Source organism: Ptychodera flava, chromosome 7, assembly GCF_041260155.1.
Source record: "Ptychodera flava strain L36383 chromosome 7, AS_Pfla_20210202, whole genome shotgun sequence".
NCBI classification, from domain to species: Eukaryota; Metazoa; Hemichordata; class Enteropneusta; family Ptychoderidae; genus Ptychodera; species Ptychodera flava.
In genome coordinates this window covers 38,478,246-38,504,667 of record NC_091934.1, presented here as the reverse complement: position 1 = coordinate 38,504,667, position 26,422 = coordinate 38,478,246, and the positions used below count along the sequence as shown (strand labels likewise).

Below are 26,422 nucleotides of genomic sequence, written 5' to 3'. Positions count from 1 at the left end.
TGAGTTACCGAACGAATTTTTTATTCTACATAAATTGTTTGAACGAACCTAAAGTGAAATGTCAATGATAATATCATTTGAATGTAGAAGGGAAGGGAGATGGACTTTCTTGCAATTGTAATGTCTACACTTTGGCGAGCAAGTTGTTCGGCCCTCCGTAGCCAATGACCCTATCCGGTACTGCCTTCACAAGAACTTGTTCCCTAACTTCATCGGCAGTTAAATTTGGATTTGCTCCCCAGATGATGGCAGCAATGCCTGAGAGAAAGGGAGAGAGAGAGAGAGAGAGAGAGAGAGAGAGAGAGAGAGAGAGAGAGAGAGAGAGAGAGAGAGAGAGAGAGAGAGAGAGAGAGAGAGAGAGAGAGAGAGAGAATTAGTTTGGTGAATACATTACACACAAAACCAAATGAATCGCAAAATACAACATCGTAAAGTCATAAGGACATCTGGTGCACATGTTTAGACCGCAGTGTTATTGTTGAATAGTGAATTCTAGTCCCGACTTCAACTGAAATGTGAACTATTACAGTTGACTTTACACGTATAGACCCCGTGCTGACACGCTGAATATTGTGTGTTCTAACATGCTTATGTAGGAAAGTAGGAAAAGAACTTGCTGTTTACATACAAAACAAAACTAGTGAAAGTCAGCAACACTTACAGCTACTTGCCATTATAAAAGTCCGACAAAAGTGTATCTTTAAAAGTCCTTCAGATCTGGAGAGCAACATCGACATTGCGAGTCAGAAAATATTCATGACGTAGTATTTACCTGACACGTGAGCAGCAGCCATTGCGGTGCCTGTTTTAACCGCGGTTCCATTCTTCTTATTCACGAGACTTTTAATGCCCACAGCAGGCGCGTACAGGTGAGTGCAAGGTCCGAAACTGGAGTTGACGAACAGAGAGTCGTCCATGTCCGTACCACCAACAGTTAACGACTATCGGTTGAGAGAAAAGTTGTCTCATTAATACATGTAATGTAAATAGATTAGAGTGCGAATATCTGTCTCCTTGGCTCAATTTAGTTTAAAAACTATAACCATGACGATATGGAGAAGTAGTACGACTATACCTATTATAACCAACATTGCTGCGTTCTCGTGCGAGCTCGTTGTTTATAATCGCAAACAGTTTGATTTATAATTCATGGACTTCCAATTGATTTCACGGGGAAAGTCGGGAAAAAAACCACAACCAAACATTGTGGGATTGTAACAGCAGCGAATATGTGGTCATAGAAGGTATGGAACCTACGGAGACAGTTCGGATGATAAAAATAGTGCTGACCTTTGCATTTCGATACCTGCATGGGAGCTTTTCGGTTTGAACTTTAATTTGAAGTATTTTTGTGAAAACAATTGCCTGCTAGAATAAAAATGAAGACTGTTGTGAAGATGGCTTTAGTATTCTTTTATAACATATAAGAGTTACATGTATAAGGCCAATGGAAACCATAGCAATGAGCATAAATTTCTGCAAAAACACCGCTAAGAGCGATATTTTCATCACTATTAGTCAAAATGCCCTTGGACTTGCCCACTCGAAAAATTCGTCAGTGGTGAAGCTGACATTGGCCTAACACCTGTCAAGAGGATTCGTGCCGCTGAATGTTTTAAAATAAGAAAATTTAGCTCAATACCACTGTGAATGCTTATGGAAAATTGATTCGTGGTCTTGTGCCAGAATATATTCTTATCGTACGCCGGTGTCGAATTCGTATCAGTGGGCCCGAGTGCGAGTTATTTCTCATAGTTGAGCGAGGGACATATATTCTGACGCACACATTTTTACATTACTTGTCTTGTCATATTTGGGCTCAGTTTGAAGGTCTTGGAGTAAGGCTGCATTCACAAACACCTCTGGAGTGGGAAGTATCGGTCGAGACTTGATTAATATTTACAAGTTACAACATGCAAGGTGGGGAATCTGAAAAAATTGGACATTGCATAGGGGGACTTGAAATGTTCTTGAATATCAAATTTTTTTCAAATACCTTCCGGTAGTTCCATCAACGTGCGCCCTTCGGGCGCAAGTGTTAGGGTTTATTAAACAATTTATTGATGATGTTAGCAGCCACCTTGAGGCAAAACATAGAGGTTGTCTTGATGTTTACTTAGCAACCCCTCTGCTGTGCAAAACTGTCCTCAATAATGACTAAGAGACTGGACATAAATTACTGGGGGTGGGCCGGTGTTTTTCGAAACACCGCTGCATCAAAAATAGTGACCCTTCAACAGTTCATGCACAAACATTAGTGACCTCCCCCATATCCGTGCATGAAAATCAGTGACCCTCCCCTGTTACTCAATACCCCCCCCCCACAAAGCCGCAATGTGTTCAAGACCTCCTTCTGACTTGCTATATTTTTTGAAGTCCCCTCCCAAAAGGAAGGCAAAATGCGGCCAATATCACACTTTGTCCAAAAAATATCAAATCATATGTGTGTGATACTTCATGTAAATGTACTTTGCTTAAAGTAGCAGGTAAAAAGTGCATGAATGTACAAAAAATGTTAATTTTTTGATTTCATCGATAATGCCAATTCACTATGCATGGCAGCCTATACTGAAACTATGAATACTTTTCCAATACAAAACTAGGTAAATCTGTGCATTTATGTACACCTAATTATTGGTATTAATGTTAATGATTAAACGAGTGGTTTCAAGTCAATGGTTGTGCAAGAAATTTGATTTTGAAATTTCACTGAAATGTCCACTCATTATGCATGGCAGCCTATGATGAAACGATGAATATTTTTTTCCAATACAAAACTAGGTAAATCTGTGCATTTATGTACACCTAATTATTAGTATTAATGTTCATGATTAAACTAGAGTGGTTTCAAGTCAATGGTTGTGCAAGAAATTTGATTTTGGAATTTCACTATAATGTCCATTCACTATGCATGGCAGCCTATGATGAAACTTATGAATATTTTTTCCGATACAAAACTAGGTAAATCTGTGCATTTATGTACACCTAATTATTAGTATTAATGTTCATGATTAGACTAGAGTGGTTTCAAGTCAATGGTTGTGCAAGAAATTTGATTTTGGAATTTCACCAAATGTTGATGGGGTATACATTTCCCAGTTTATTCGATATGCAAGAGCATGCAGTACATATGATGATTTTGTAGAGATACATGGCCATCTCTCTTACAAACTGTTAAATCAAGGTTACACCAGAGTGTTATGTAGGTCATTCCCCCCACACTCATCATGACCTGAGTTCAATTAGTCTAGAACATTCTCAAGGTCACTGCCCTTGATGACCTCACAACCTTGAATTCAATTAGTCATGTTTGGAATGTTCTGGAAAGTTGATTAGTTGTGTAAGGGAGATAATTTTAGAACAGTAATTAGCATGTCAATAAAAGTTCTAGATTGTTCTTATATGCCTTTATAAAAGGGACGTGCACAGCTTCCAGTCAGACTTTTGGGATCGTGTCTCTTGTGTGTTACTAAACTCCAGCAGTAGTCATTCTCAAGACTTTTCAAGACCTTCACTGTCAACGCTGGATTTATACTGTGGTCTTTGTGCAGCTTCAAGCCTGCAAGCCAAAGGACTGTTCATTCATCCGACTGACTGTTACAACTCTGAGACTGGAGCTTTGCCGTCCCAGCTGAGATAAGTAGTCTGTACACTTTAAAGCTTGTACTCTATCCCTGACTTAGCAATTAGTTTTATTTTCGTAATAAATTTTGTTTAAACGTTAACTGCTGAGTTCACCCTTTTGTTCGTTTTCTCTGCACGTAACAAAATTGGGGGCTCGTCCGGGAGACGAATATTTTGAGCCGTTTGACAACATTTTGACAGCCTTTTCAAAACTACTGTATACTGTGAACTCAGCGAAATTCAATCATGGCGGAATTCAAGCCAGACGAATTTATGGATGACCTTGATCAGGACACATTTAATTCCCTCAGAAAAGACAACCTCATAGCACTGGCAAATTTCCTTAAAGTAGATGTCAAAAGATCTATGCGCAAGCGAGAAATACAGTTCAAGATTGCAAAACATTTAGTTAATTCAGGCCATTTTGAGGAGTCTGCCTTAAAAGATTATGATCCTGAGTCTTCCTTTGAACTCAGAAAATTAGAGTTAGAAATACAGGCAGATTTGGCACGTGAAAAGTTAGCAATGGAAGAAAGACAGAAAGAAAAAGAATTACAAATGAAAGAAAAAGAATTACAAATGAAAAAGAGAGACAGGCATTAGAAAAGGAAAAAATACAAATGCAGTTAGAAATGGAAGAAAGACAGAAAGAAAAAGAATTGCGATTAGAAGAACAGCGATTGCAGGTAGAAATAAAACGTTTAGAGCTTGGACAGTCAGGAAAATTCTTCCCTTCAGACAAGTTTGACATCACTAAGCATTTCAGGTTAGTTCCCCCTTTCCAAGAAAAGGATGTTGATAAATATTTCCTCCATTTTGAGAAAATTGCTCAGAGTCTGAATTGGCCTAAGGAGTCCTGGTCTATGCTTTTGCAGAGTGCTTTGGTGGGTAAAGCCAGAGAAATTTACATTCAGTTGTCAGTAGAGCAGGCTTCAAATTATGATTCTGTGAAGGAATTAATTCTCAAGGGCTATGAGTTGGTGCCTGAAGCTTACCGTCAGAAATTTAGGGATTGTGAGAAGGTGAAGGATCAAACTTATGTTGAATTTGCTCGAACAAAAGAACAACTGTTTGATCGTTGGTGTTCTTCTGAAAAGGTCAGTCAGAATTATGACAAATTACGACAGCTTGTTTTGATTGAGGAATTTAAAAGGTGCATCCGGAGTGACATCAAGACGTTTATCAATGAACAAAAGGCAGATACATTGGAGGTTGCTGCACGTTTGGCCGATGATTATTCATTGACCCACAAATCTTCATTTCTCAGCAAACCATCCCAGTCCTTTTCATACAGAAACAATGCAGGTAAATTTAACTCGTCCTTTTCATCCAAGAATTTTCAAAGGAGAGTAGAAAATCAAATGACAACAGTTCACAGAGTTCAAGTAACACTCCCACATCATCAGATCCCAAGTCTCAATCTCCTTCTGACAAACAGTTCGGTACACTTTCTTGTAATTATTGTAAGAAAGACGGCCATTTAATGTCAGAGTGTTTCAAATTGAAAAGAAAACGTGAAGGTCAAAGTGGTCAAAGTGGATCTAAGCCAACCGGCTTTATTTCTTCATCAACTCAATTAGAGTCTAATAATGTGTGCAACACATTTTCTGAGGTTAAACCCCTCTATCCCCAATTAATGAGGTCAAGGTCAATTCTTCTCAAGATAGCATTATGGGTATTTTCGAACCATTTATTCATGATGGTTTTATATCACTTTCTAGTGATTTTCTTCCGCTACCCCTGTCAAAATTTAAGAGATACCGGGGCTTCCCAGTCTCTTTTGTTGGCAGATACCCTGCCGTTTTCTGAAAAGTCATTTTCAGGTTCTAAAGTTCTTATTAAGGGGGTAGATTGTAATGACTACATTCCTGTTCCTCTCCATAATGTCTATTTGTCTTCGGACTTTGTTCTGGACCTGTGACTTTAGGTATTAGGCCTTTTTTGCCTTTTGAAGGGATTCACCTTCTTCTTGGAAACGACCTTGCTGGGGACAAGGTCATTACTAATCCACTTGTGACTGATAATCCTAGTTTAGATCAGGATCCAGAGCCAATTGAACAAGAGATACCCGATTTATTTCCTTCATGTGCTATTACTCGAGCCATGTCAAAGAAAACTTCCGAGAATCAAAATACTCTCAAAAATAATGTCACAGATGTTGACTTAAATGACACCTTTCTCAGTCAGGTGTTTGACACGGATCATTCCGTTATCCCTCGTGGATTTGAAACTTCCAGTAAAACTTCTGCTGACCAAAGTCAGACATTTTCTAGATCAAATCTCATTGCAGAACAACACAAAGACCCAGATATTTTGTCTTTGTTTGACAGGGTAGATGATGAAGGTAAAACTTCAGATAGCTCTGTTTCCTATTATACAAAATCTGGTATTCTCATGCGTAAATGGAGACCTCCAGATGTTTTGGTTGATGACGATTGGGCTATAAAACATCAAATTGTGGTTCCAAAGCCCTACCATGCTGAAATATTGCGCCTGGCCCATGAAACGCCCTGGGCTGGTCACTTAGGAGTCAGGAAAACTTATCATAAAATTCTCAGTCACTTTTATTGGCCTAATCTCAGGCAGGATGTAGCACATTTCTGTAAAACTTGTCACACATGTCAAATGGTAGGAAAGCCAAATCAGACCATTCCAAAGGCCCCTTTACAGCCAATTCCTGCATTTCAAGAACCATTTAGTAGGATACTAATAGACTGTGTTGGGCCCCTACCAAAAACAAGATCAGGAAATGAGTACATGCTGACAATAATGTGTACATCAACTCGGTTCCCAGAAGCCATACCACTGAGAAATATAAAGACAAAGACTATAGTGAAAGCTTTAGTCAAATTTTTCACTTTATTTGGCCTCCCTAAATGTGTCCAGTCCGATCAAGGCTCCAACTTTATGTCTGGAATTTTTCAACAAGTAATGGATCAGCTAGGCATTAAACAGTATAGGTCATCCGCCTATCATCCAGAAAGTCAGGGTGCTCTTGAGCGATTCATCAAACTTTGAAAAACATGATTAGGACCTACTGTTTTGACACAGAGAAGCAGTGGGATGAAGGAATTCATTTTTGCTCTTTGCTGTTAGAGAGTCAATTCAGGAGTCTCTTGGTTTTAGCCCATTTGAGCTTGTATTTGGACATACAGTCCGTGGCCCACTAAGCTCGTTAAAGAGAAATTCCTATCAGACGATGATGATTGTCTGAATATTTTGCAATATGTGTCAGATTTTCGTACAAAACTCTCTAAAGCATGTGAATTAGCCAGAGAAAATCTTGAGTCATCTCAGCAGTCAATGAAAACCAAATATGATAAAAGCACCTCAAAACGGAAGTTTGAACCAGGTCAAAAGTTCTTGTTCTACTTCCGATTCCTGGCAAACCACTCCATGCTCGTTACTTTGGGCCATATCTAATTGATAAGAAATTGAGTGATTTAAATTACATCATAATAACACCTGACAGGCGAAAACAAAAACAGCTATGTCACATAAATATGCTTAAGCCATATTTGGATAGGGATAATCCTACTATAACTCAGCCTGTCAGTACCGTCAGTTCTGGCCATTATGAAGATAGTGATACTGAAACTGACTTGAGTGAAAATACTCTAAACTCAAAGCTGGGCTCGGTCAAGCTTCAGAACTCAGAAATCCTGGAGAAGCTGGAGTCTACAAAGTTGGCACACCTCCAGCCAGAACAACAACAACAGGTGAAAGAACTGCTCACGAATATAAACACCTGTTTCAAGATGTTCCAACGAGGACAAACGTCATCTATCACGACGTTGATGTTGGGGACAGTAAGCCTGTAAAACAACATCCATACAGACTGAATCCAACAAAAGCAAATATCTCCAGGAAGAAGTCAAATACCTGCTGGACAATGACTTTATTGAACCCAGTAAAAGTAACTGGAGTTCGCCGTGCATACTTGTTCCCAAATCAGATCACAGTTATCGTATGTGCACGGACTTTAGGAAGGTCAACACTTTAACAAAGACAGACACTTTCCCAATCCCGAGGATTGATGACTGCATCGACCGAGTGGGAAAAGCCAAGTATGTGACGAAATTTGACCTACTGAAGGATTTTGGCAAGTCCCTCTGACGGATCGTGCTCGTGAAATATCCGCCTTTGTTACACCAGACGGATTGTTTCAGTACAAGGTGATGCCATTCGGAATGAAGAACTCTCCGGCAACGTTCCAACGGATGATCAACGACGTCATATCCGGGCTAGACGGGTGTGCAGCTTACGTTGACGACGTCGTCCTGTATAGTGACACCTGGGAGGAACACATCAAGCTCATGCGGAAGTTCTTTGAGAGACTGAGCAAAGCAATGTTGACTGTCAACCTTGCCAAATCTGAGTTTGGTTGGGCGAGGGTAACTTACCTCGGACATACTGTAGGACAGGGTGAGGTAAAACCTGTTGATGCCAAAATCAGTGCCATTTCAAGTTTTCCCATACCAAACTGCAAACGACAACTGATGCGCTTTCTCGGTATGGCTGGTTACTACAGAAAATTCTGTCCAAATTTCTCCACAATTACTGAGCCTTTGACTAACTTACTTAAAAAGAAAGTAAAGTTTGTTTGGTCAGAGCAATGCCAACAGGCATTTGATACACTTAAAGCCATACTGCAAAGTGCCCCAGTGTTGTCTGCACCAGATTTCACTTTGCCATTCAAATTAGCTGTAGATGCTAGTGATACGGCTGCTGGTGCTGTTTTATTGCAAGAGGATAGTCATGGTATAGATCATCCTGTTTGCTATTTTTCACGCAAATTTAACAAATCCCAGAGAAACTACTCTACAATTGAAAAAGAGTGTTTATCTTTGATATTAGCTTTACAGCATTTTGAAGTTTATGTTACTTCTTCAAATCAGCCAATAGTGGTTTATATTGATCACAACCCTCTTGTTTTTCTGCAGAAATTTAAAGGCAAAAATCAGAGATTGCTAAGATGGAGTTTAATGTTACAGGAGTTTAATCTTGACATTAGACATATCAAAGGCAGAGACAATTTAATTGCAGACTGTCTCTCTCGTATTTAGAGTTTATTGTTGTTCACTTTCAAGAAATTTTATGTTGTTCACTTTCAAGAAATTTACTTTAGAGTAAAACAAAATTTGAGTACTTAAATCCTTTTCAAGATTACATTTGTAAAAGAAAGATTTTTCTTTGAAAAATTTTCTTTTTTTGAAGAGGGGGTGTGTTATGTAGGTCATTCCCCCACACTCATCATGACCTGAGTTCAATTAGTCTAGAACATTCTCAAGGTCACTGCCCTTGATGACCTCACAACCTTGAATTCAATTAGTCATGTTTGGAATGTTCTGGAAAGTTGATTAGTTGTGTAAGGGAGATAATTTTAGAACAGTAATTAGCATGTCAATAAAAGTTCTAGATTGTTCTTATATGCCTTTATAAAAGGGACGTGCACAGCTTCCAGTCAGACTTTTGGGATCGTGTCTCTTGTGTGTTACTAAACTCCAGCAGTAGTCATTCTCAAGACTTTTCAAGACCTTCACTGTCAACGCTGGATTTATACTGTGGTCTTTGTGCAGCTTCAAGCCTGCAAGCCAAAGGACTGTTCATTCATCCGACTGACTGTTACAACTCTGAGACTGGAGCTTTGCCGTCCCAGCTGAGATAAGTAGTCTGTACACTTTTAAAGCTTGTACTCTATCCCTAACTTAGCAATTAGTTTTATTTTCGTAATAAATTTTGTTTAAACGTTAACTGCTGAGTTCACCCTTTTGTTCGTTTTCTCTGCACGTAACAAGAGCAAGACTTGTCTCTACATTCAAACGCTTTTTAGCAGGTATCGCGAGCTGGTAGATAAATACAATATCACTCTTCGACAAATGATCACTGATGGCATCGATGACATGGGGCCTTAGTTAGTGACCATTACCTATCTGACTTACAGATTGATATATGGCGGGTGCCACATGTGGGGCAGGATGCACTTACTATTTTCGAAACACCTGACATCGCTTCTTGGTCTTTTGGCCAGAGGTCCATATATCTTTCTTTCATGAATTTGACTTTGTTTGTGTACCGTCTATTTACTGTCTGATCTGTGCTGTTTTGTGTCTATGTTTACAACTATTGTCTTACAAATTCTGACCTAGTGTTATTGGATTATGGATTGGTATGATTGCGATTATTTCACTATACATCGTAGGCTAAAATACACTGGGTCCAGGCGAGTGTCACATGTTCATGTCGCCGTATATACATTTTCATTTTTTGAGGACTTTGACGGAATACAATCCATTAAGAATAGTGCATAGCTTTAGTGTCATCAATAACAACTCGAAGCTCCAGGTAAAACAACATTTGAATAACAATTTGGGAGATGATAACCTACGTGTTATTCGTAGTTTTGTCATAGATTACAGTGTACAAGGAATCTACATTTTACATGAAATTCCAAAATCAAATTTCTTGCGCACACAGGCACTTGTAACCACCTTAGTCTAATAAAGCACATTAATTCAAATAGCTATGTCTATAAATATACAGATTTCGCTAGTTTTGTATTGTAAAAGGATTATTCATAGTTTCCTGATGGACTATAGTGGATCAACATTTCGGTGATATTCCAAACTAAAATTTCCTGCACAAACATGCAAATGTAATCACCTTAGTCAAATCAAGTACATTAATATCAATTATCAAACATCTATAGATACACAGATTTCGCGAGTTTTGTATTGTAAAAAATATTATTCATAGTTTCCTTATAGATCAACATTTTCGGCGAAATTCCAAATCATATTTCTTGTACACATGTGCACATGTAACATCCCTCTTCTAATCAAGTACAATAATTTAGATTATTCAAGGTACATAAATGCACAAACATTGCAAGTTTTAATTGGGCCTTAGACTCCTATGTATAGTGGACCAACATTTTCGGCGAAATTGCAAATTTAATTTCTTGTACACATGCGCACTTGTAAACGCCCCATGCTCATCAAGTACATTTATATCAGTTATCAAAAGTCTATAGATTAACAGAATATTGCTAGTTCTATATCAGAAAATACGCGTTCATAGTTTTCTCATAGACTGCCATGTATAGTAAATCAACATTATCGAAGAAATCCAAAAATCAATGTTTTTGTACACACACTCACTTTTTACTTGCCACTTCAAGCAAAGTACATTTACATGAATTATCACACACATATAAAGTAGCGATATAGCTTGTTTTTATGAGGAAAATGTTAATACTTTGCCTAATAGACTCCTACGTATTATGATATTTTTGGACGAAGCACTATATCGGCCACATTTACCTTACTTTCAGGGAGGGGGAATTCAAAATTATAGCAAGTCAGAAGGGGGAAATGAACACATTGTGAGTTTGTTGGTTGGGTATTTGAATAACTCTGAGAACTTTTTTTGGAATCTCCCCCTCCAGCGGTGTTTGTGAATGCAGCCTACATAAAGTTTTTTCATTGTATTTTTCAAAAATCGAAAATTTAATGTTCCCTATGCATTGCGGCCATTTTGAATGTGGGTAATTTTTCTTCTCGCACCAATTTTACAAAGCCACCCTTTCTTTTTTCTTTTCGATTTCGAAAGATAAGTGTGAGCAAAAGTACGTCTCTCAATATCTTGACGCGCACTGCCTGAAAAGCAAAGAAATATAGTACGTACACCCGGGCTACTAGCAGGCGTATAACTGCAGGCGTTATCAGCATTGTCACCAGCGGCAACGACTGGCAGGAAACCTGCCGCTTTAAGATTTTCAATTGCATCATTGGTAGCTTGATTGAAGTCGCCTGAAAGTGATAGATTTACCACTGCAGGCGCTGTTCCTCTCTCCACTACTTCGTTGATACCTGTAGAACAGACAATTACCGAAACACTTTCTGAATCATTAATTTCCGGTTTATTTCTGTCCGTCTGTCTTCTCTCTGTCTGTCTGTCTGTCTGACTCTTCCTCTATCTGTCTGTTGTCCGTCTCTCTGTCTACCAGTCTCTGTTTCCGTGTCCGTACGTACTCTCTCTCTCTCTCTCTCTCTCTCTCTCTCTCTCTCTCTCTCTCTCTCTCTCTCTCTCTCTCTCTCTCTCTCTCTCTCTCTCTCTCTCTCTCTCTCTCTCTCTCGCTGAAATAAACGGGCATATGCACATCACCTTCAATGATCGTACTCCATGGGGCAGTTCCCGTACAGTCAAAGACGCGTACAGAGTAAAGATGTGAATTCCTTGCCACACCGTATGTACTACTGCCAATAGTGCCGGCTACATGGGTTCCATGACCGTTACAGTCTACGTGTCGCTGTGGAAAGAAAAGGTGAGAATCACAGAGGTTGTCACATGATCTCAGCGGTCTCTTTACTGTGGCCATAGTCGTGCTGACTTATTCTTTAATTGAAAGTGGTGGTCCCCAATGACAGATTCTCCTAACAAACTCCATATGTTCAAGTCCCCCCCCCCCTTCTGAATTGCTATAATTTTGAAGTTCCCCCAAGGAAGGCAAAATGTGGCCGATATAGTAATTCGTCCAAAAATATCAAATCATAATACATGGGAGTCTATTGGGCAAGCTATTAACGTTTGTCCCATGAAAACAAGCTATATCGCTACATTTATATATGCGCGGTAAATGTAATTTGCTTGATGTGGCAGGTAAAAAGTGCATGTGTGAAAAAAATTGATTTTTGAATTTAATCAATAATGTTGATTGTACATGGTAGTCCACAAGAAACGTATGAACACGCATTTTCCAATATATAACTAGCAATATCTTTCATCAATAGACGTTCAATAATTAATGTAATTGATGAGCATGGGGTGTTTACAAGTGCATATGTGTACAAGAAATTTGATTTTGGAATTTTGCCGAAAATTTTGATCCACGATACGTTGTAGTCTAGGAAACTATGAATAATTTTTACAATACAAAACTCGGTAAATCAATTTATTTATGTATGCTTGACTATTGATATGAACATACTTGATCAGACTAGGGTGATTAAAAGTCCATGCATGGGTGTGCAAGAAATTTGACTTTAAGATTTCAATGAAAATGTTGATTCACTATAAAACTCAAATCTCAAATTGTTATTCAAAGGTTGTTTGACCTGAAACTTCCACTTATTATTGATGACACTATGCACTTTTCTTAATAGTTTGTATTCTGTCAACGTCCTTTACAAATAAAAATGTACATACAGCGACATGAATGTTTGACACTGACCAAGACCCCATGTATTGTCAATGGGAAAATGTTACCAAATAAGTTATCTTCCAAATTATTATTGAAAGGTTACGTTGAAACTTTTAGTCTTTATAGAAGCCAGTTTTGCTCCATAGAGGGGTTAGGTAGTAGAAATCATGACAACTGTGGTGTTTTGCCTAAAGGTGGCTGTTTGCATCAATAAATTGTTTAATATACCTTAAAATTTCCGCCCAAAGGCCACGCTTAAAATGGAAATGGCAGGAAATGAAACTGCCAGAAGGATTTAAAAAGCAATTTGATATTCAATCAATTTTCAAGTCCCCCTTTTGCAATGTAATTTTTTTTCAGATCCCCCGGGCATGTTGTAAATTTTTTCAAGTCCCCCTGAAATGTCCCAGCCCCCCTCAAGAGGTCTTTGTTAATGCAGCCTTTTTGCATTTACTTACATGATGTAAAATCCTCTTATTTTCTCCATTGTTTTTATCTTGTTTATCTATTTGTTTTGATGAAATACTGATTGATAATCTTCTTGACCATAATTTGCATATTTTTTGGACATTTAGTGTGGTAATTTCAAATATGTACGATTAGAGGTCAGTCTTAGATAATTTCAGAAGTCGGAGGTCATACAACACGATAATTCCAATGTCAACCCCCACGCTAGGGGCACTGGGGTGCAAAGGGGTAACTATTGTGAGCTAACTTTTAGTGTCCTGTCTTGCCATTTCTTGTTTTGTGCAAAGTACGTACGTTCGTAAATTGAATCATGTATGCCCCTTCCTTCAAAACATTCTGCGACGAAGTTGTTCAGAAGAGAATATTTGATGAGAATGAAATTGTGGAGATCAGTGCACTGGGAAAGATCTATTAGGGAGCCTTCAGTAATTACAGGGGGTTGGGCCGGGGATTTCTGTGCGTACCTGTATTGTAAAATGTACCCCCATCCTTGTGTCTAAAATGTGACTCTCCTCTTTGTCCGGCATTCTAATCACTGCAGTTTTCTCCCAAGGAATAACTAAAAATGGTATCAACTAATTTACATAACAATCACTTTAATTGTTATGTAAGTTACAGAAAAAAATTACAGGGGGAGGGATTGGTGTTTTGGGAGGGAGAGTTGCAATTTATCACGTAATCATTTTTGAAGTGTCATGCATTTGCGGGAGGGTCACCATATTTTGCGCAGGTATAAGGCAGCAAGATGAGGCTGATATAGTGATTCACCAAAAATATCAAATCATTATACATGGGAATCTATCAGGCAAACTATTGACAATTTCCCTCACACAACAAGCTATATCTGTACATTTATATATGTTTGATAATATCTGTAAATGTACTTTGTTTGAAGTGGGAAGTAAACCATGCTTGTGTGTACAAGAAATTTCATTGAAAAAGTTGATTCACTATACATGGTAGTCTATGATGAAACTCTGTATAATTTTTTTTTCAATACAAAACTAGGTAAATCGGTGTACTTATGAACTTGATGATTCATATTAATGTACTTGGTTATACTAGGGTGGTTACAAATGCATATGTGTGCCAGAACTTGGATTTTGGATTTCCCCGAAATGTTGATTCAGTATACATGGTAGTCTATGACGAAACTATGAATACTTTTTCCAATACGAAAATAGGTAAATCTGTGTACTTATGTACTCTTAATTATTCATATTAATGTACTTAATTAGACTAGGGTGGTTACAAATGCATGTGTGTGCAAAGAAATGGATTTTGGAATTTCACCGAAATGTTAATTAACTATATAATGTAGTCTATGATGAAACTATGAATAATTTTTAAGGGATACAAAAATAGGTAAATCTGTGTATTTATGTACGCTTGATTACTTATATTAATGTACTTAATTAGACTACGGTGGTTACAAATTGATGTATGTGCAAGAAATTGGATTTTGAGATTTCACCGAGATGTTGATTCACTATACGTGGTAGCCTATGAGAGAATTATGATCAATTTTAGGCCGAAATAAAACATAAAACTAACAATATCTGTGCATTTATAGACATTTTGATAATTGATATACACTGTGCCTGCAATCTGTCCCATATGTTTTTGTCTCTTTTCTTTCATCATTTTTTACTGTTCAAGGTGTTTAATGTAGGATACCATTGCATCTTCTCTGCTTGTGAAGCGTGTCGATAATGTGTATGTATATAAACGAATCTATGTATTTTGTCGGCAATTTCCTATTCAGGAAATATAAAATGACATTCAAAGGTTTGGCCGTAAAATTATCTTCTGTCAAAAGTGACCCCCCTAAGATAGGTTTATAAAAAGTGACCCTTGAACAGTTTTCTAAAAAGTGACCCCCCTATTCCCCCGGCCCATCCCTTGTAATCACTGAAGGCTCCCTAACATCCATCTCTCTCTCTCTCTCTCTCTCTCTCTCTCTCTCTCTCTCTCTCTCTCTCTCTCTCTCTCTCTCTCTCTCTCTCATTCATTCATACAGTTGACAGTAAGAACTTGTGAGATAAGTTGATGCTGGTCGGCTCTACATTTGTATCTTAGCGGGAGGGGCACCAACAATTGCGAGAGTGGGCAGCGGTTTCTAAAGAAAATTGGTTAATATCGGGGGCAGGGGCGAAAAGAAAGCTGAAGATGTATTTTCTCTTCACGTCCCCTGATGTTAATGATACTCATCCACTCTTACCATTCCATTTCCTGATTCATGGTGGGACATGTTGCATCGCTGATATGATAAAACGCACTTTCAAAAGGAAAGTATCGAAACATTTTGATCGGAGAAATTAGAGGCTGGTGTCTTTGACTTAGAGCAGGCTTTTGAACGTGCACCGACTTTGCGCAAGCTTGACCCTAGAACATTGCACTCTCTATTCTATCGTGCGTTTGCGAAAAACATAAGTTTTTCTGTGTAAGAACTCATGAAAAGGAAATAAATCTCGGACCGCAAACAATGCCTCGCATAGTGCTATCTCGCGATATACAGACATGTTACTTCACTCTGTTTCCATACGTACATTGTAATAGAATGTGTGACGACAGGTGCCACAACGAATTTATTCCCGGCAAAAAGGGTTCTGCTCGACTAATAAGGTTGTTGTAGAATGTGTGAAGTGAGGTGTCAAATCGGCGAAAGACATTACAAGCCAATAAAGTTTGTATCGAATGTCTTTCACATCTTCAGAAATAATTATGGCATTTTTTTTTCAATAGGTGGTCACTGGTGTCTTGGCTTTCAGCGACTGTGGTAATCTCGCAGTAATTTAAAAGAAACGAACGGTCCTATAACCTTTTTTCAATCCTGAAAAAAGGGGTACACCATTAAAACAACAACTGCCATAAGCGCGCTACATGCTCGTCCCACCCTTCCATTAGTGTGCTTATTCAGCCCCTCACACCTGTCGGCCAACCATAAAAATAATGGTACAGTCCGCTGGGTACGTCTGAACTAATTGTGATGAAAACGTTGAAATACATAAACACATAACATGTTTTAGAGATCTGCATGGCTTACTTTTGTGCGAGTGAAGTCAGCAAAATAAATAGGCCTGTTAGGGAAGTCCTGCTGGTTCCTTTGTATTCCAGTATCGATTACATAGACACTGAAACCGTCACCATCACCTGGAAACAAAAGAAAACAGAGAAAACAATTACTAAGGCAGTTCTACATTGGACATACTTGACAAGTTTTACCAATCACAGGGGCATCTAAGTTACTATGAAGGTAACTCCTCCTCACCCTCACCCTCCTCCCCCATCATCATCAACATCGTCGTCGTCATCCTCATCATCATCATCATCATCATCGTCATCATCATCATCAGCAGCAGCAGCATAATCGGCTTTCCGTATTTTAACAACTACGATATCAGATGTAAACTTTTATAGTTACCATAAGATAGCAAGTCCAGAGAATGTGTCCGATGTCTCTTTGCCATGTTGCGTGCGCGTGCCTCTATAGATATACTGACTCTGCTCATACTCAAATGAACTGCCTGGCCCAATTACAAAATTCGAAAGGAATTCGAACAAAATTCGAAAGAAAAAGACCGTCCACCATACAGTTACGCGAGGGTTGCATTCGTTGAAAATTAAACAAATAGCAGAGAAAGTCTTTCCACATCCAAGGGAGCTGGTGGCTTGAATTGCAAAAAGTACGTGTGCCGACTGATCGTAAAATTTATGTGATGCACCCATGTTGACGTGATGTATCTCGCTATCTTGCATCAAATACATTTTTCTTTTTGAAAACAGGGAAGTCGCACAGGCGCACATCCGACGACTCCCCCCTTGTAACTACATGTTGAACGGCACATAAACAGCGATAACAACAGAAATCGCCACTAACCAGGTGGATTGTACATGCCGTCCAATGGGAAATCAGTTTGGTCGATACGATCCAATCCCCAACTTTTGGCAGCCACACTTACTAAAGCGTCTTCTTCAACATAATCAACCTTTGGGTCGTTCAATAACTGTGCGAAAAAAATATTTCGTTTAAATCTTTGGGTGTCTTACTCCTTCTATACTTCTCACACATACAGTGGAATTTGATTGAGTGTCCGGTTTGCCTTGCAGAGCTCGACGAGTCTACATGTTGCTTATCATTAGAAAAGTAAACATTTGCAACAAATTGCGTCTTCGTCTTTGGTTGGTGTTAGATTACAGCGCGCGCCAAACGTTTCCCATACACTGTCTCATCACGATCACTGCAGTCGTTTCAGCATGTCACTGACAACAAGCATAACACTGCACTACATGCACACCATCAGTTTTTTTTAGGTGTTTACTTTAAATGGGAACTTTATGAAGAACAAGTAAATTCTTTAAAAAAAACCTTTCTTCTCCTCTCGATGTCAGCAATCACGACAATAGTTCCTTCAGCATGCAGTCTGTAGCATTGCGAGTGCAGTCTACTCTATCAACAAGTTTGACACGATACAACACTGAATATTGTCAACCAGAAAATGCTAAACACTCCTAAATGAAACTTTAATCCCGCTTTCTCTTTTGTCTCAGCTAAATGAAACTTTCTCAGTTGACACTTCTCTCTGAATAGACACTTCTCTGAGCTACAAAATAGACTTGAAGAAAAGTGTTGATTTTGCACAGGCAAGTGCAATTCAATCAACACGGTACATTTTGTGCCATTGAATAACACACCAAGTGTTTCTGAAATAATTCACCGTATTTTGGCACTTAATTTCCCGGACGGCATCATACACGGCAACGGGTTAGCATGGAGGGGACGATGATATCTCTCTGCCTTCAAAATATTCTTAACCTTGCTGAAAAAAATACAATGTTTCACTGTAATAAAACGCCGAGAGTCAGTCCGGTTGATGTTGAGGACTTTCCTCGTGATATAGATCCGACACTCGAAAAATATGCCAGTGAGTTTTGTCTGAGTTATATTTCCCAAATCAAAGTACACAAAGCTGTAGCTGAAAGAAAACTTTGATGATGTACTATAGCTATAGTGCGGTGTCAAGCTTTTTGTGCATGAGTGGCATGCTGAAACGACTGTCATTATTGTAGACGAGACAGTGTCTGGGAAACGTTCGCCGCGTGCGCTGTAATCTAACACAAAATACTCAATTTGTTGCAAATGTTTACTTTTCTAATGATAAGGAACATGTAGACTTGTCGAGCTCTGCAAGGCAAAACGGACACTCGATCAAATTCCACTGTAAATCTTCCAAAAACTGGGATCGTACATGACATTTATTTCATGCTCGTAGGGAATGTCATGCATTTTCAAATAACATTTCGCCTCTAAAATTGACTCCGATTTTGATAAGTGCTACTATTTAGATGAGAAATAAGAATCCACTTTCAGTTTTAGTGATATGAAACAGTTTAAGTATCAACACACATTACCACACACACACACACACACGCATATACAAGCATATATATAATATATATATATATATATATATATATATATATATATATATATATATATATGCTTGTATATACGTCTGTATGTTTTTATATATATGTATGTATGTATGTATTTATGTATGTGTGTGTGTGTGTCTGTGTATGTGTGTAATTATTCATTATTATACATCTACCATCGAGAACAATAGAATTTAGCGTGCGCTAAAAAAGCCGTACGGAACTCGCGCCCGTTCCGTACGGCACGGTTTCAAGGCGCCCCATTCCCTGCGGCTGTATCTGCGCGTTCACTGTAGAACGGTTTCAAGGGACCCCTTGGACGAGTGCCAGAACAAGTCTCGCGCGCGCTCTGTACGTACGTATGTGTGTAGTGCACACACTCCAAAACTTGCAGAAGCGCGTCCGAGGTAGCGTTCCACACTGGCGCGATAAAATCGGAAGAAAAATTGTTGACATTGCACGAAAACGGTCACTACTCCAACATTTGATGCCCCGATCACGAATGTAAGATGTATAATAATAAGGTTATTACGAAAATACCGCAAAGGATGCACTCGGACATTGGCGCCTCGCATCGCCCTCCGTTCGCGTCGGGCGATACGCTGCGCCAATGTCCTCGTGCATCCTTTGCGGTATTTTCGTAATACATGATAACCTCATATTATTATACATCTACCATCGAGAACAAACGAATTTTTGCGTGCGCTAAAAAAGTTGTATGGAACCCCCGTTCCGTAACACGAACGGTTTCCAGGCGCCCATCCCCTGTGGCTGTATCTGCGCGTTCACTGTTGACCGGTTCCAAGGGACTCATTGGACGAGTGCAAGAACATGTCTCGCGCGCGCTCTATACGTACGTGTGTAGTGCACACACTCCAAAAGTTGCAGAAGTGCGTCCGAGATAGTGTTCCACACTGGCGCGATAAATCGGAAGAAAAATTGTCGACATTGCACGAAAATGGTCACTACTCTGAAAATTTGATGCCCCAGTCACGAATGTAAGATGTATAATAATAAGGTTATCACGAAAATACCGCAAAGGATCCACTCGGACATTGGCGCCGCGCATCACCCTCCGTTTCGCGTCGGCCGATACCCTGCGCCAATGTCCTCGTGTATCCTTTGCGGTATTTTCGTAATAACCTCATAATATTCAATCGCTACAGAAATCGAAGTCACGTACACGATCCAGGTCTTGTTTATCATAGTCTGGTAAGTCGATCACAAGTCCTTTCATTCTGCCGTTGAAGCTACTCTTCACCACCGCATTTTGGTCGAAGTCTCTTCTGATACGTGAGAGCATGTCATCAACGTCAGAGTCAGGCTTAGACATAAAAATAATGGAAATGCTAGAATGAGATTAATTGTTAAAGCCACAAAGTAAGATTGAGGTGTTTAATAGACCATGGTATAAATACTGGAGTTGTGTGTAGGAGAAAGGAGATTTAATAGGTATACAGTAGATTGTATTCCAAAATTCTTTGATAGGTCTACGAATATTGCGTTCTCGGAGATCATATTTTTGGAAATCAAATTCAGTTACCTCTGATAGGGTCATGAAAATGAATGAGTGGAGACAAGGTCGCTGTGTTCACTTCTTGCAAAGTCATAGATCGGACGACCTCTTGAATGGTTGCATATAGCTCGTTAAGGAAGAGGTTACGATAACAACAGTTGATGCCCAATCCGAAAACTCCCGCTGTAAATATTCCTCTCGGGACCTAAATATAGCACTGTTTATACAACTTGAAAAAGTTGCTTTTCGGAAAATATTTTGTCACTTAATATATCTGAGGTCTCAAGAAAATCTACCGGAGCTTGGAACATAGTGAAATTACAGTCAATGAAACATGAGCAAATTACACAAATTATAAACTTTGGCGTACAGTAGAGTGATATTTTGTGTGAGGATCATTTTATGCTTGCTCGCCATATATCCAGTGATTGTAATGAGGTATTCGATGACACAGAGAATCATTCAAAGCCGTCCCTTTAGGGAGTTTCCCGTTGCGAATAGACACTTTATCACCTAGGAAAATAATCTATTTTAAAATATAGCTGACAGTGTGTAGTTAATTGGTAAATACTGATACCGAAACGGCGTGGAATTCCCAAAATTTCATTAAAGGTAGTATGCGCCTTGAAACTGAACGACTTAAACTTTCTCGGAAAGTTTCATGACTGATACTTTCAACCATTTTCTTACCATATCAACGATGAAAATCAGGAGTCACCTTGCAAAGTATTGAGGTAGCGACACAAATTACCCAACATTTTGCGATACTTGTAATTCAAAATATCCGCCATTCCTGTGTTCACTTTATGGGGTTAAAATCAAATTTGCATTCTCGAAAAACTAAGACGGTTAAAGTTTTCCTTTCTCCAAGAGCTTTAAAATGAGCCCCAACAACTGGTCGATCAAACAGAATTGTAGAAATTTGAGAGTCCGACTAACTGTCCTCGAGGCGTACGCAACAAAACTTCGATTCATCAGTATAACTTTTAGTTTGATTTGCAACAATTTTAATGGTTTAATAAACAATTGTAGTCATTAAAATTGTATTTGCCACGGAGTATAACACATGTTAGATGACGTCACTATTACGAAATGCATAGTTGTTCGGGAGCATACAACATCTAATATTGCGTGCTCTTTAGACATTTTCTTCTATAATATTTTTAACAAATGCTGGATCACTGAAATATAACACAGAATATCGCAAGGCGATGATAATAAACATAAAAATAGAAAACAACAATGCGAGCTCTCTAATGGAACATCATGAAAGCTAACGTAGAACTTAAGTTCGATTTAAAGACATGCTGTCGTTGCTAGGGGGAGAGAGAGGGAGACAGACAGACAGACAGACAGACAGACAGACAGACAGACAGACAGACAGACAGACAGACAGACAGAGAAACAGACAGAGAGAGGCAAACAGAGGGACTCAGACAGACAAAGACTCAGATAGAGATTCAGACAGATAGAAAGAGATGTAGATAGAGAATCAGAGACAGGGATGAAAGAGACAGAGACACACAAAGAGACATTGACAGACACATCGAGACCAAGAGACAAAGAGAAAAAGGCAGGCAGGCAGACAGACAGGCAGGCAGACAAACAGACAGACAGACAGACAGACGGACGGACATACAGACAGACAGACAGACAGACAGACAGACAGACAGACAGACAGACAGAAATGTATTGCTGCAATGACTGACGGTTCTGGTACAACTAATATACTGACAGGGATGGTTTCACTCTCTTCCATGTAGTGTGAGTAACAAAGAAATGCATTGAAGTGTAAACAGGTAACTCACCTTCATTACAACAATGTAGGAACCCGGTATTCTCTTCTCGGTAATAGCTCTGATGTATTTTGTTTTTCTTCTCCTGCTCCATGCAGAGTCGAGATACAGGCACAGTAAAAGACACAACACTAAAATCTTCATTTTCCTAATTTTGCATTTGCTTTGGCAGACAGGACTGTCAAAAAAATCAGAAAACCCACATCAGTGGCAAGATTTGGTTGGCGGGCGGACCCAAATTATGGACTTTATCGATTGCAAAGGGTTTGATTTGTCGCTTGTAAAACATGAATGTACGAATGTAATGCACGGAAAAAGTTTTATCAGTTGCAAACGTGTAGTGTCAGTTTATGAAGTTCAGGTTAAATTGGTCACAGACAGTGGAGCGGAAGGCACTTGACTTCATCAGTGAGTTATTATCAAAATTTACATGGATGCAAATATTTCATTGTCAACAGTTTTAATTTAATGTAACACGGCCTCCGTTGTTTTATGTCTAAAGTAATTGGCGACAGCTAAACTTAAGTCCGTATTACATTTCATATCGTCAATGGTAACGCCATATATGGTTCACCCCACATTGTTTTCCATGATCACTCGAATAATTTGTATTACAGCGTGCATATTCTAGGGAAGAAACGAAGAAAATAAACTTTTCTAAGAACTAAAGCAGTGAAAAATATTATCAAAAATTACATTTATGTAATCTAAGCAAGCACCTCGAAAATGAAAGACTTAAACTTTTGCCAAATATTTCTGAAAGGAAATTTTGAGTCATTCATTTATAAAACCATAGGTAACAATTCACCTTGCTAAATTCGGTACAAGAGAAATAAATTAACAAACATTAACCGAAACTCGAATTTCAATATGGCCGCCATCCCTATGTGTAGGAAAATATTGAATTTTCGATTTTCACAGAGGCGAAAACTAATTAGTTTGAATACGAGCTTCAAAATGAATCCCCACAAGTGGTCGACCAAAAATATTTTGCAAAAGTTTTAGAGTCCGAATAACTGTCCAGAAACGCATTCTACCATGATAAAAATATCGCAGATGGAGAAAACGTATTCCTTTTTTGTCTTGTCTCAAAAATTAGTATACATAACTATTTTGAAAGGTGCTCGCGAAATTGAGAAATGTGATTGCTCGTCAATTTTTTCATAAGATGTGACAACGGAGTCATAATAGACTGACTCTGATTGTGATCAATGTTCAGTCGGTCTGGATCTATACCACCGCCATAGCGACCTATGCCTTAATTTTAGCTTTTTGAACTTAAAGCGAAACTTATTCACATCCCATCTGTTCCATGGTGGTCAGACTACTCGTAGAGAAATTATTTTTCCAAGCATATTGACAATATAACGGAATTCGCGAACTTTGCTCACGGAGACGCTGACTCCTTGATAGTGAAGTTTGCAATCTAATTGAGAGGGGGAAAGATATTGTCTTCATCTGTGTAAAATCCACGACTAAATGATATAGAAGGAACAATCTCGAGCAATTTAAATTTTCTCAGAAAATAATTCATGACTGAAGAATGGAGAAACTGTAAATTTTGTTACCTCGCTATGATATATGTACGCAATCGATAGCCCTATGTGGATAATTGTTTGCTCGATCATGTTTCTCACATCAAGGATTTGGGTATCATTTTTGATTAAAAACTCACTTTTGTTCATCACATTGACTCTATTTTAGGTAAATCCAATCGCAAAATTGGTCTCATTACACTCAATTTTAATTTAATAATTCAATTTGCTGTCCTTCGACATCTGTTTATTGCTGTGGTGCGTCCAATTTTAGAATATAATACAGTCATTTTCAATTCAATTTCTTACAGTCAGGAAAACCGTATTGAGTCAATTCAGAAACGTTTTCTTAGATATTTACATCGTAAGCAGGGATGTCACAGCAACTCTTAATATTGGACGTACGTCACGACTTGTCACAGCAACTCTTAATATTGGACGTACGTCACGACTTTTTAGTGATTTGATTGATAAGGTTTGCGATGTTGATGTTTTTGAAGAATCTCATTCAACTTTTAAAAGACATGTTAATTTGTTTTTGTCATTGTTTGATGTTTAGGGTATTTGTTTGTTTGTTTAAATTTTAGTGTATTTTATCCTTTTCTTTATTTCCCTGTCTGTAAGTGGCTTCCTGATGGCGCTGTTGATGAGCAAATAAAATAAAATAAAAAATAAAACAAAAATAATATTGTACTTATGCATACGTCGTAAACGTCATCACAGAACACAGACATCTGTGTGACATCAGTAACAAAGGTTAAACTTGTCGAGAGTGTAGTTCTCTCCTGTTTTTAAGCGAACGGAGAAGTCACTTTGAGCCGAGGGAAGCCATTTCAAGAGAGGCTTGAAAACCATCATTTTATCTGAAACTTTCTCTTTTAATTATGAGCAATAATGGCAGGTTATAATTTTCAATTTCTTCTAGTTTTCTACCGTAGATCAGTGGAGATTACGTATATCAAACAGTCACTTTCAACATTTGGGTTGACTTACGTCTGATAATACGCAACCGTAATTTTCATTTATCCAAAATGTAACTTTGATAATACCCAGCCATAATTTTCATTTATCCCCAAATGTAAATTTGGTTTGGAAGCATAAACAGTGTTGATGGCTACTTCGCACTTCTTTCAAACCTTAAAACCACTACGTAATCTATTTCTGTACCATGAAAGACTTGTCATACCAGCTTTTTACAAAATTGGCAGCTATGATACATTTCTATAACAATTTATATCTTTCAGTACATGAACACTAAATTTAGAATTAGAAAAAATCCTGGTAAGACCAGTCATGCCAGTCTCTGTTTCACCAAACGTTGCTTGTATTATCGGGTCATTAAAGGAGAAGGCGCCTCGAAATGCAAAGATTTAATCTTTTTGCTTGCACTTTCCTCAAGGAAACTTTAAACCATTCCCTTTCGAAATAAAGAATATAATCCGGGGATGGGGTCATCGTGCAAAATTTGGACTACAGAAACAAATTACCCAATATTTACAATCACTTAAATTTCTAAATAATTACCATCCCTGTGTTACCTCCATAGAGAAAAATGAAATTCTCTATTTTCACAGAACAAGCCGGTGAAACCTTAAAAGTTTTCCCGCACGCTTCAAAATGAGTCCACACAACTGGTAGACCAAAAATGTATTGCTTGAGAGTCCGAATGCCAGTGCCTATGTGCAGTCTGTCTTAATGTTTTGTCGACGTTTGAGATGCTGAACTGACAAAGTTTGTGTCACGAAATTTATACTGACAAATATACAAAATTGTGCGTTCTTAAACGTGGAAAACTATATCTTCTCATAATACTTATAAGAATGCTTTACTCATTGTTGGTGATAAGCAATCCTCTATACCCATTTACAATTGATTCCTTTAACGCTTGTTGGCCCTACGATACATACTTAGATCTGCATTTCATGAAGAACCACTGGTTGGACATGAACGGGTCCACTGACCGACCGAATACATGTACTTCAGTTTCATTCCGTCTGTGCCATTACTTGTTGTATATTTACTTCAGAAACTTTATTTTATTATAACACCACAATACCTCAATAATTAATTTTAGCCATCAGTTCAACCACTCATAGCACAACTGTAGGAACACCTATCATGGTATCATACAGATTGCCGATGTGCAGATATGTATGAGCTACCAACTAGAAGGCGTACGCTTGTCTCCAATAAAAATGGAAGGCACTTTGTTGACATGCGTTTCAATTATAAGTTGCCATAATTAAATGACGTCAAAACATCCTGAAATGAGTCTTAGCGAACACAAGATAAACAGTAATTTTCGTCAACGTATTAGAAACGCCATTCACCAGATGGCTTTCAATGAAATCTGTTTTTGCAAGGTATGTAAATGATTAACTTTAATTTGTACCAGATATTAAAAACAGGAAGGCATTTCATAGTTTATAGTTTTGTCAATAATATAATTACATCCGATATGATCCAGAGAAAGCTTGTTATGGAAAATGACGGGTTAATCTAGCTGCTGGTCTTTTGAAAACTGGCAAATACGCGTCATCGATTCCTGGTCCATTTTTCCCCTACTAAGATGACTAAATTTCATGGTACAGGCAAAAACAATTGCTACGTGAATTATAAGAACGTCGCACACAGGCTCGAGGGACGTGTCACCAATATTTCCACGCAAGTGACAAAAGTCGTCAACACTCTCTCCTTCTTCGATCATAGGTCTAAGGCCGTTTTCGACAAGAGTAAAAAACTTAGTGTGATGCCTACTTACCATGAACCGCAGTCCCCGACCGTACAGCACTGTTAGATTCGCACAACAAATATTGCCGTTAAATATGATACGTTTCGCTAAAAA

At 38.4% G+C, this 26,422-nt stretch overlaps 1 protein-coding gene across 1 annotated transcript; it reads right to left on the bottom strand.

The window, feature by feature from the left end:
* Positions 1–26,422, bottom strand: LOC139136226 (aqualysin-1-like). The gene is made up of 9 exons (XM_070703964.1): positions 26,339–26,422; positions 22,055–22,220; positions 19,914–20,054; positions 17,175–17,301; positions 16,341–16,447; positions 11,791–11,935; positions 11,311–11,495; positions 773–941; positions 1–258 (listed from the first exon to the last, which is right to left on the bottom strand). The coding sequence occupies exons 2-9, from the start codon at positions 22,184–22,186 to the stop codon at positions 125–127; spliced, it is 1,140 nt and encodes a 379-aa protein (XP_070560065.1). The 5' UTR covers positions 22,187–22,220; positions 26,339–26,422; the 3' UTR covers positions 1–124.

Coding starts and splice junctions, on each gene's coding strand:
- LOC139136226 (XM_070703964.1), bottom strand. CDS start 22,186: ATGAAGATTTTAGTGTTGTGTCTTTTACTGTGCCTGTATCTCGACTCT. Junction 20,055..22,054: donor CCTACATTGTTGTAATGAAG/GTGAGTTACCTG, acceptor TTTATGTCTAAG/CCTGACTCTGACGTTGATGA. Junction 17,302..19,913: donor ATAAACAAGACCTGGATCGT/GTACGTGACTTC, acceptor TTTTTCGCACAG/TTATTGAACGACCCAAAGGT.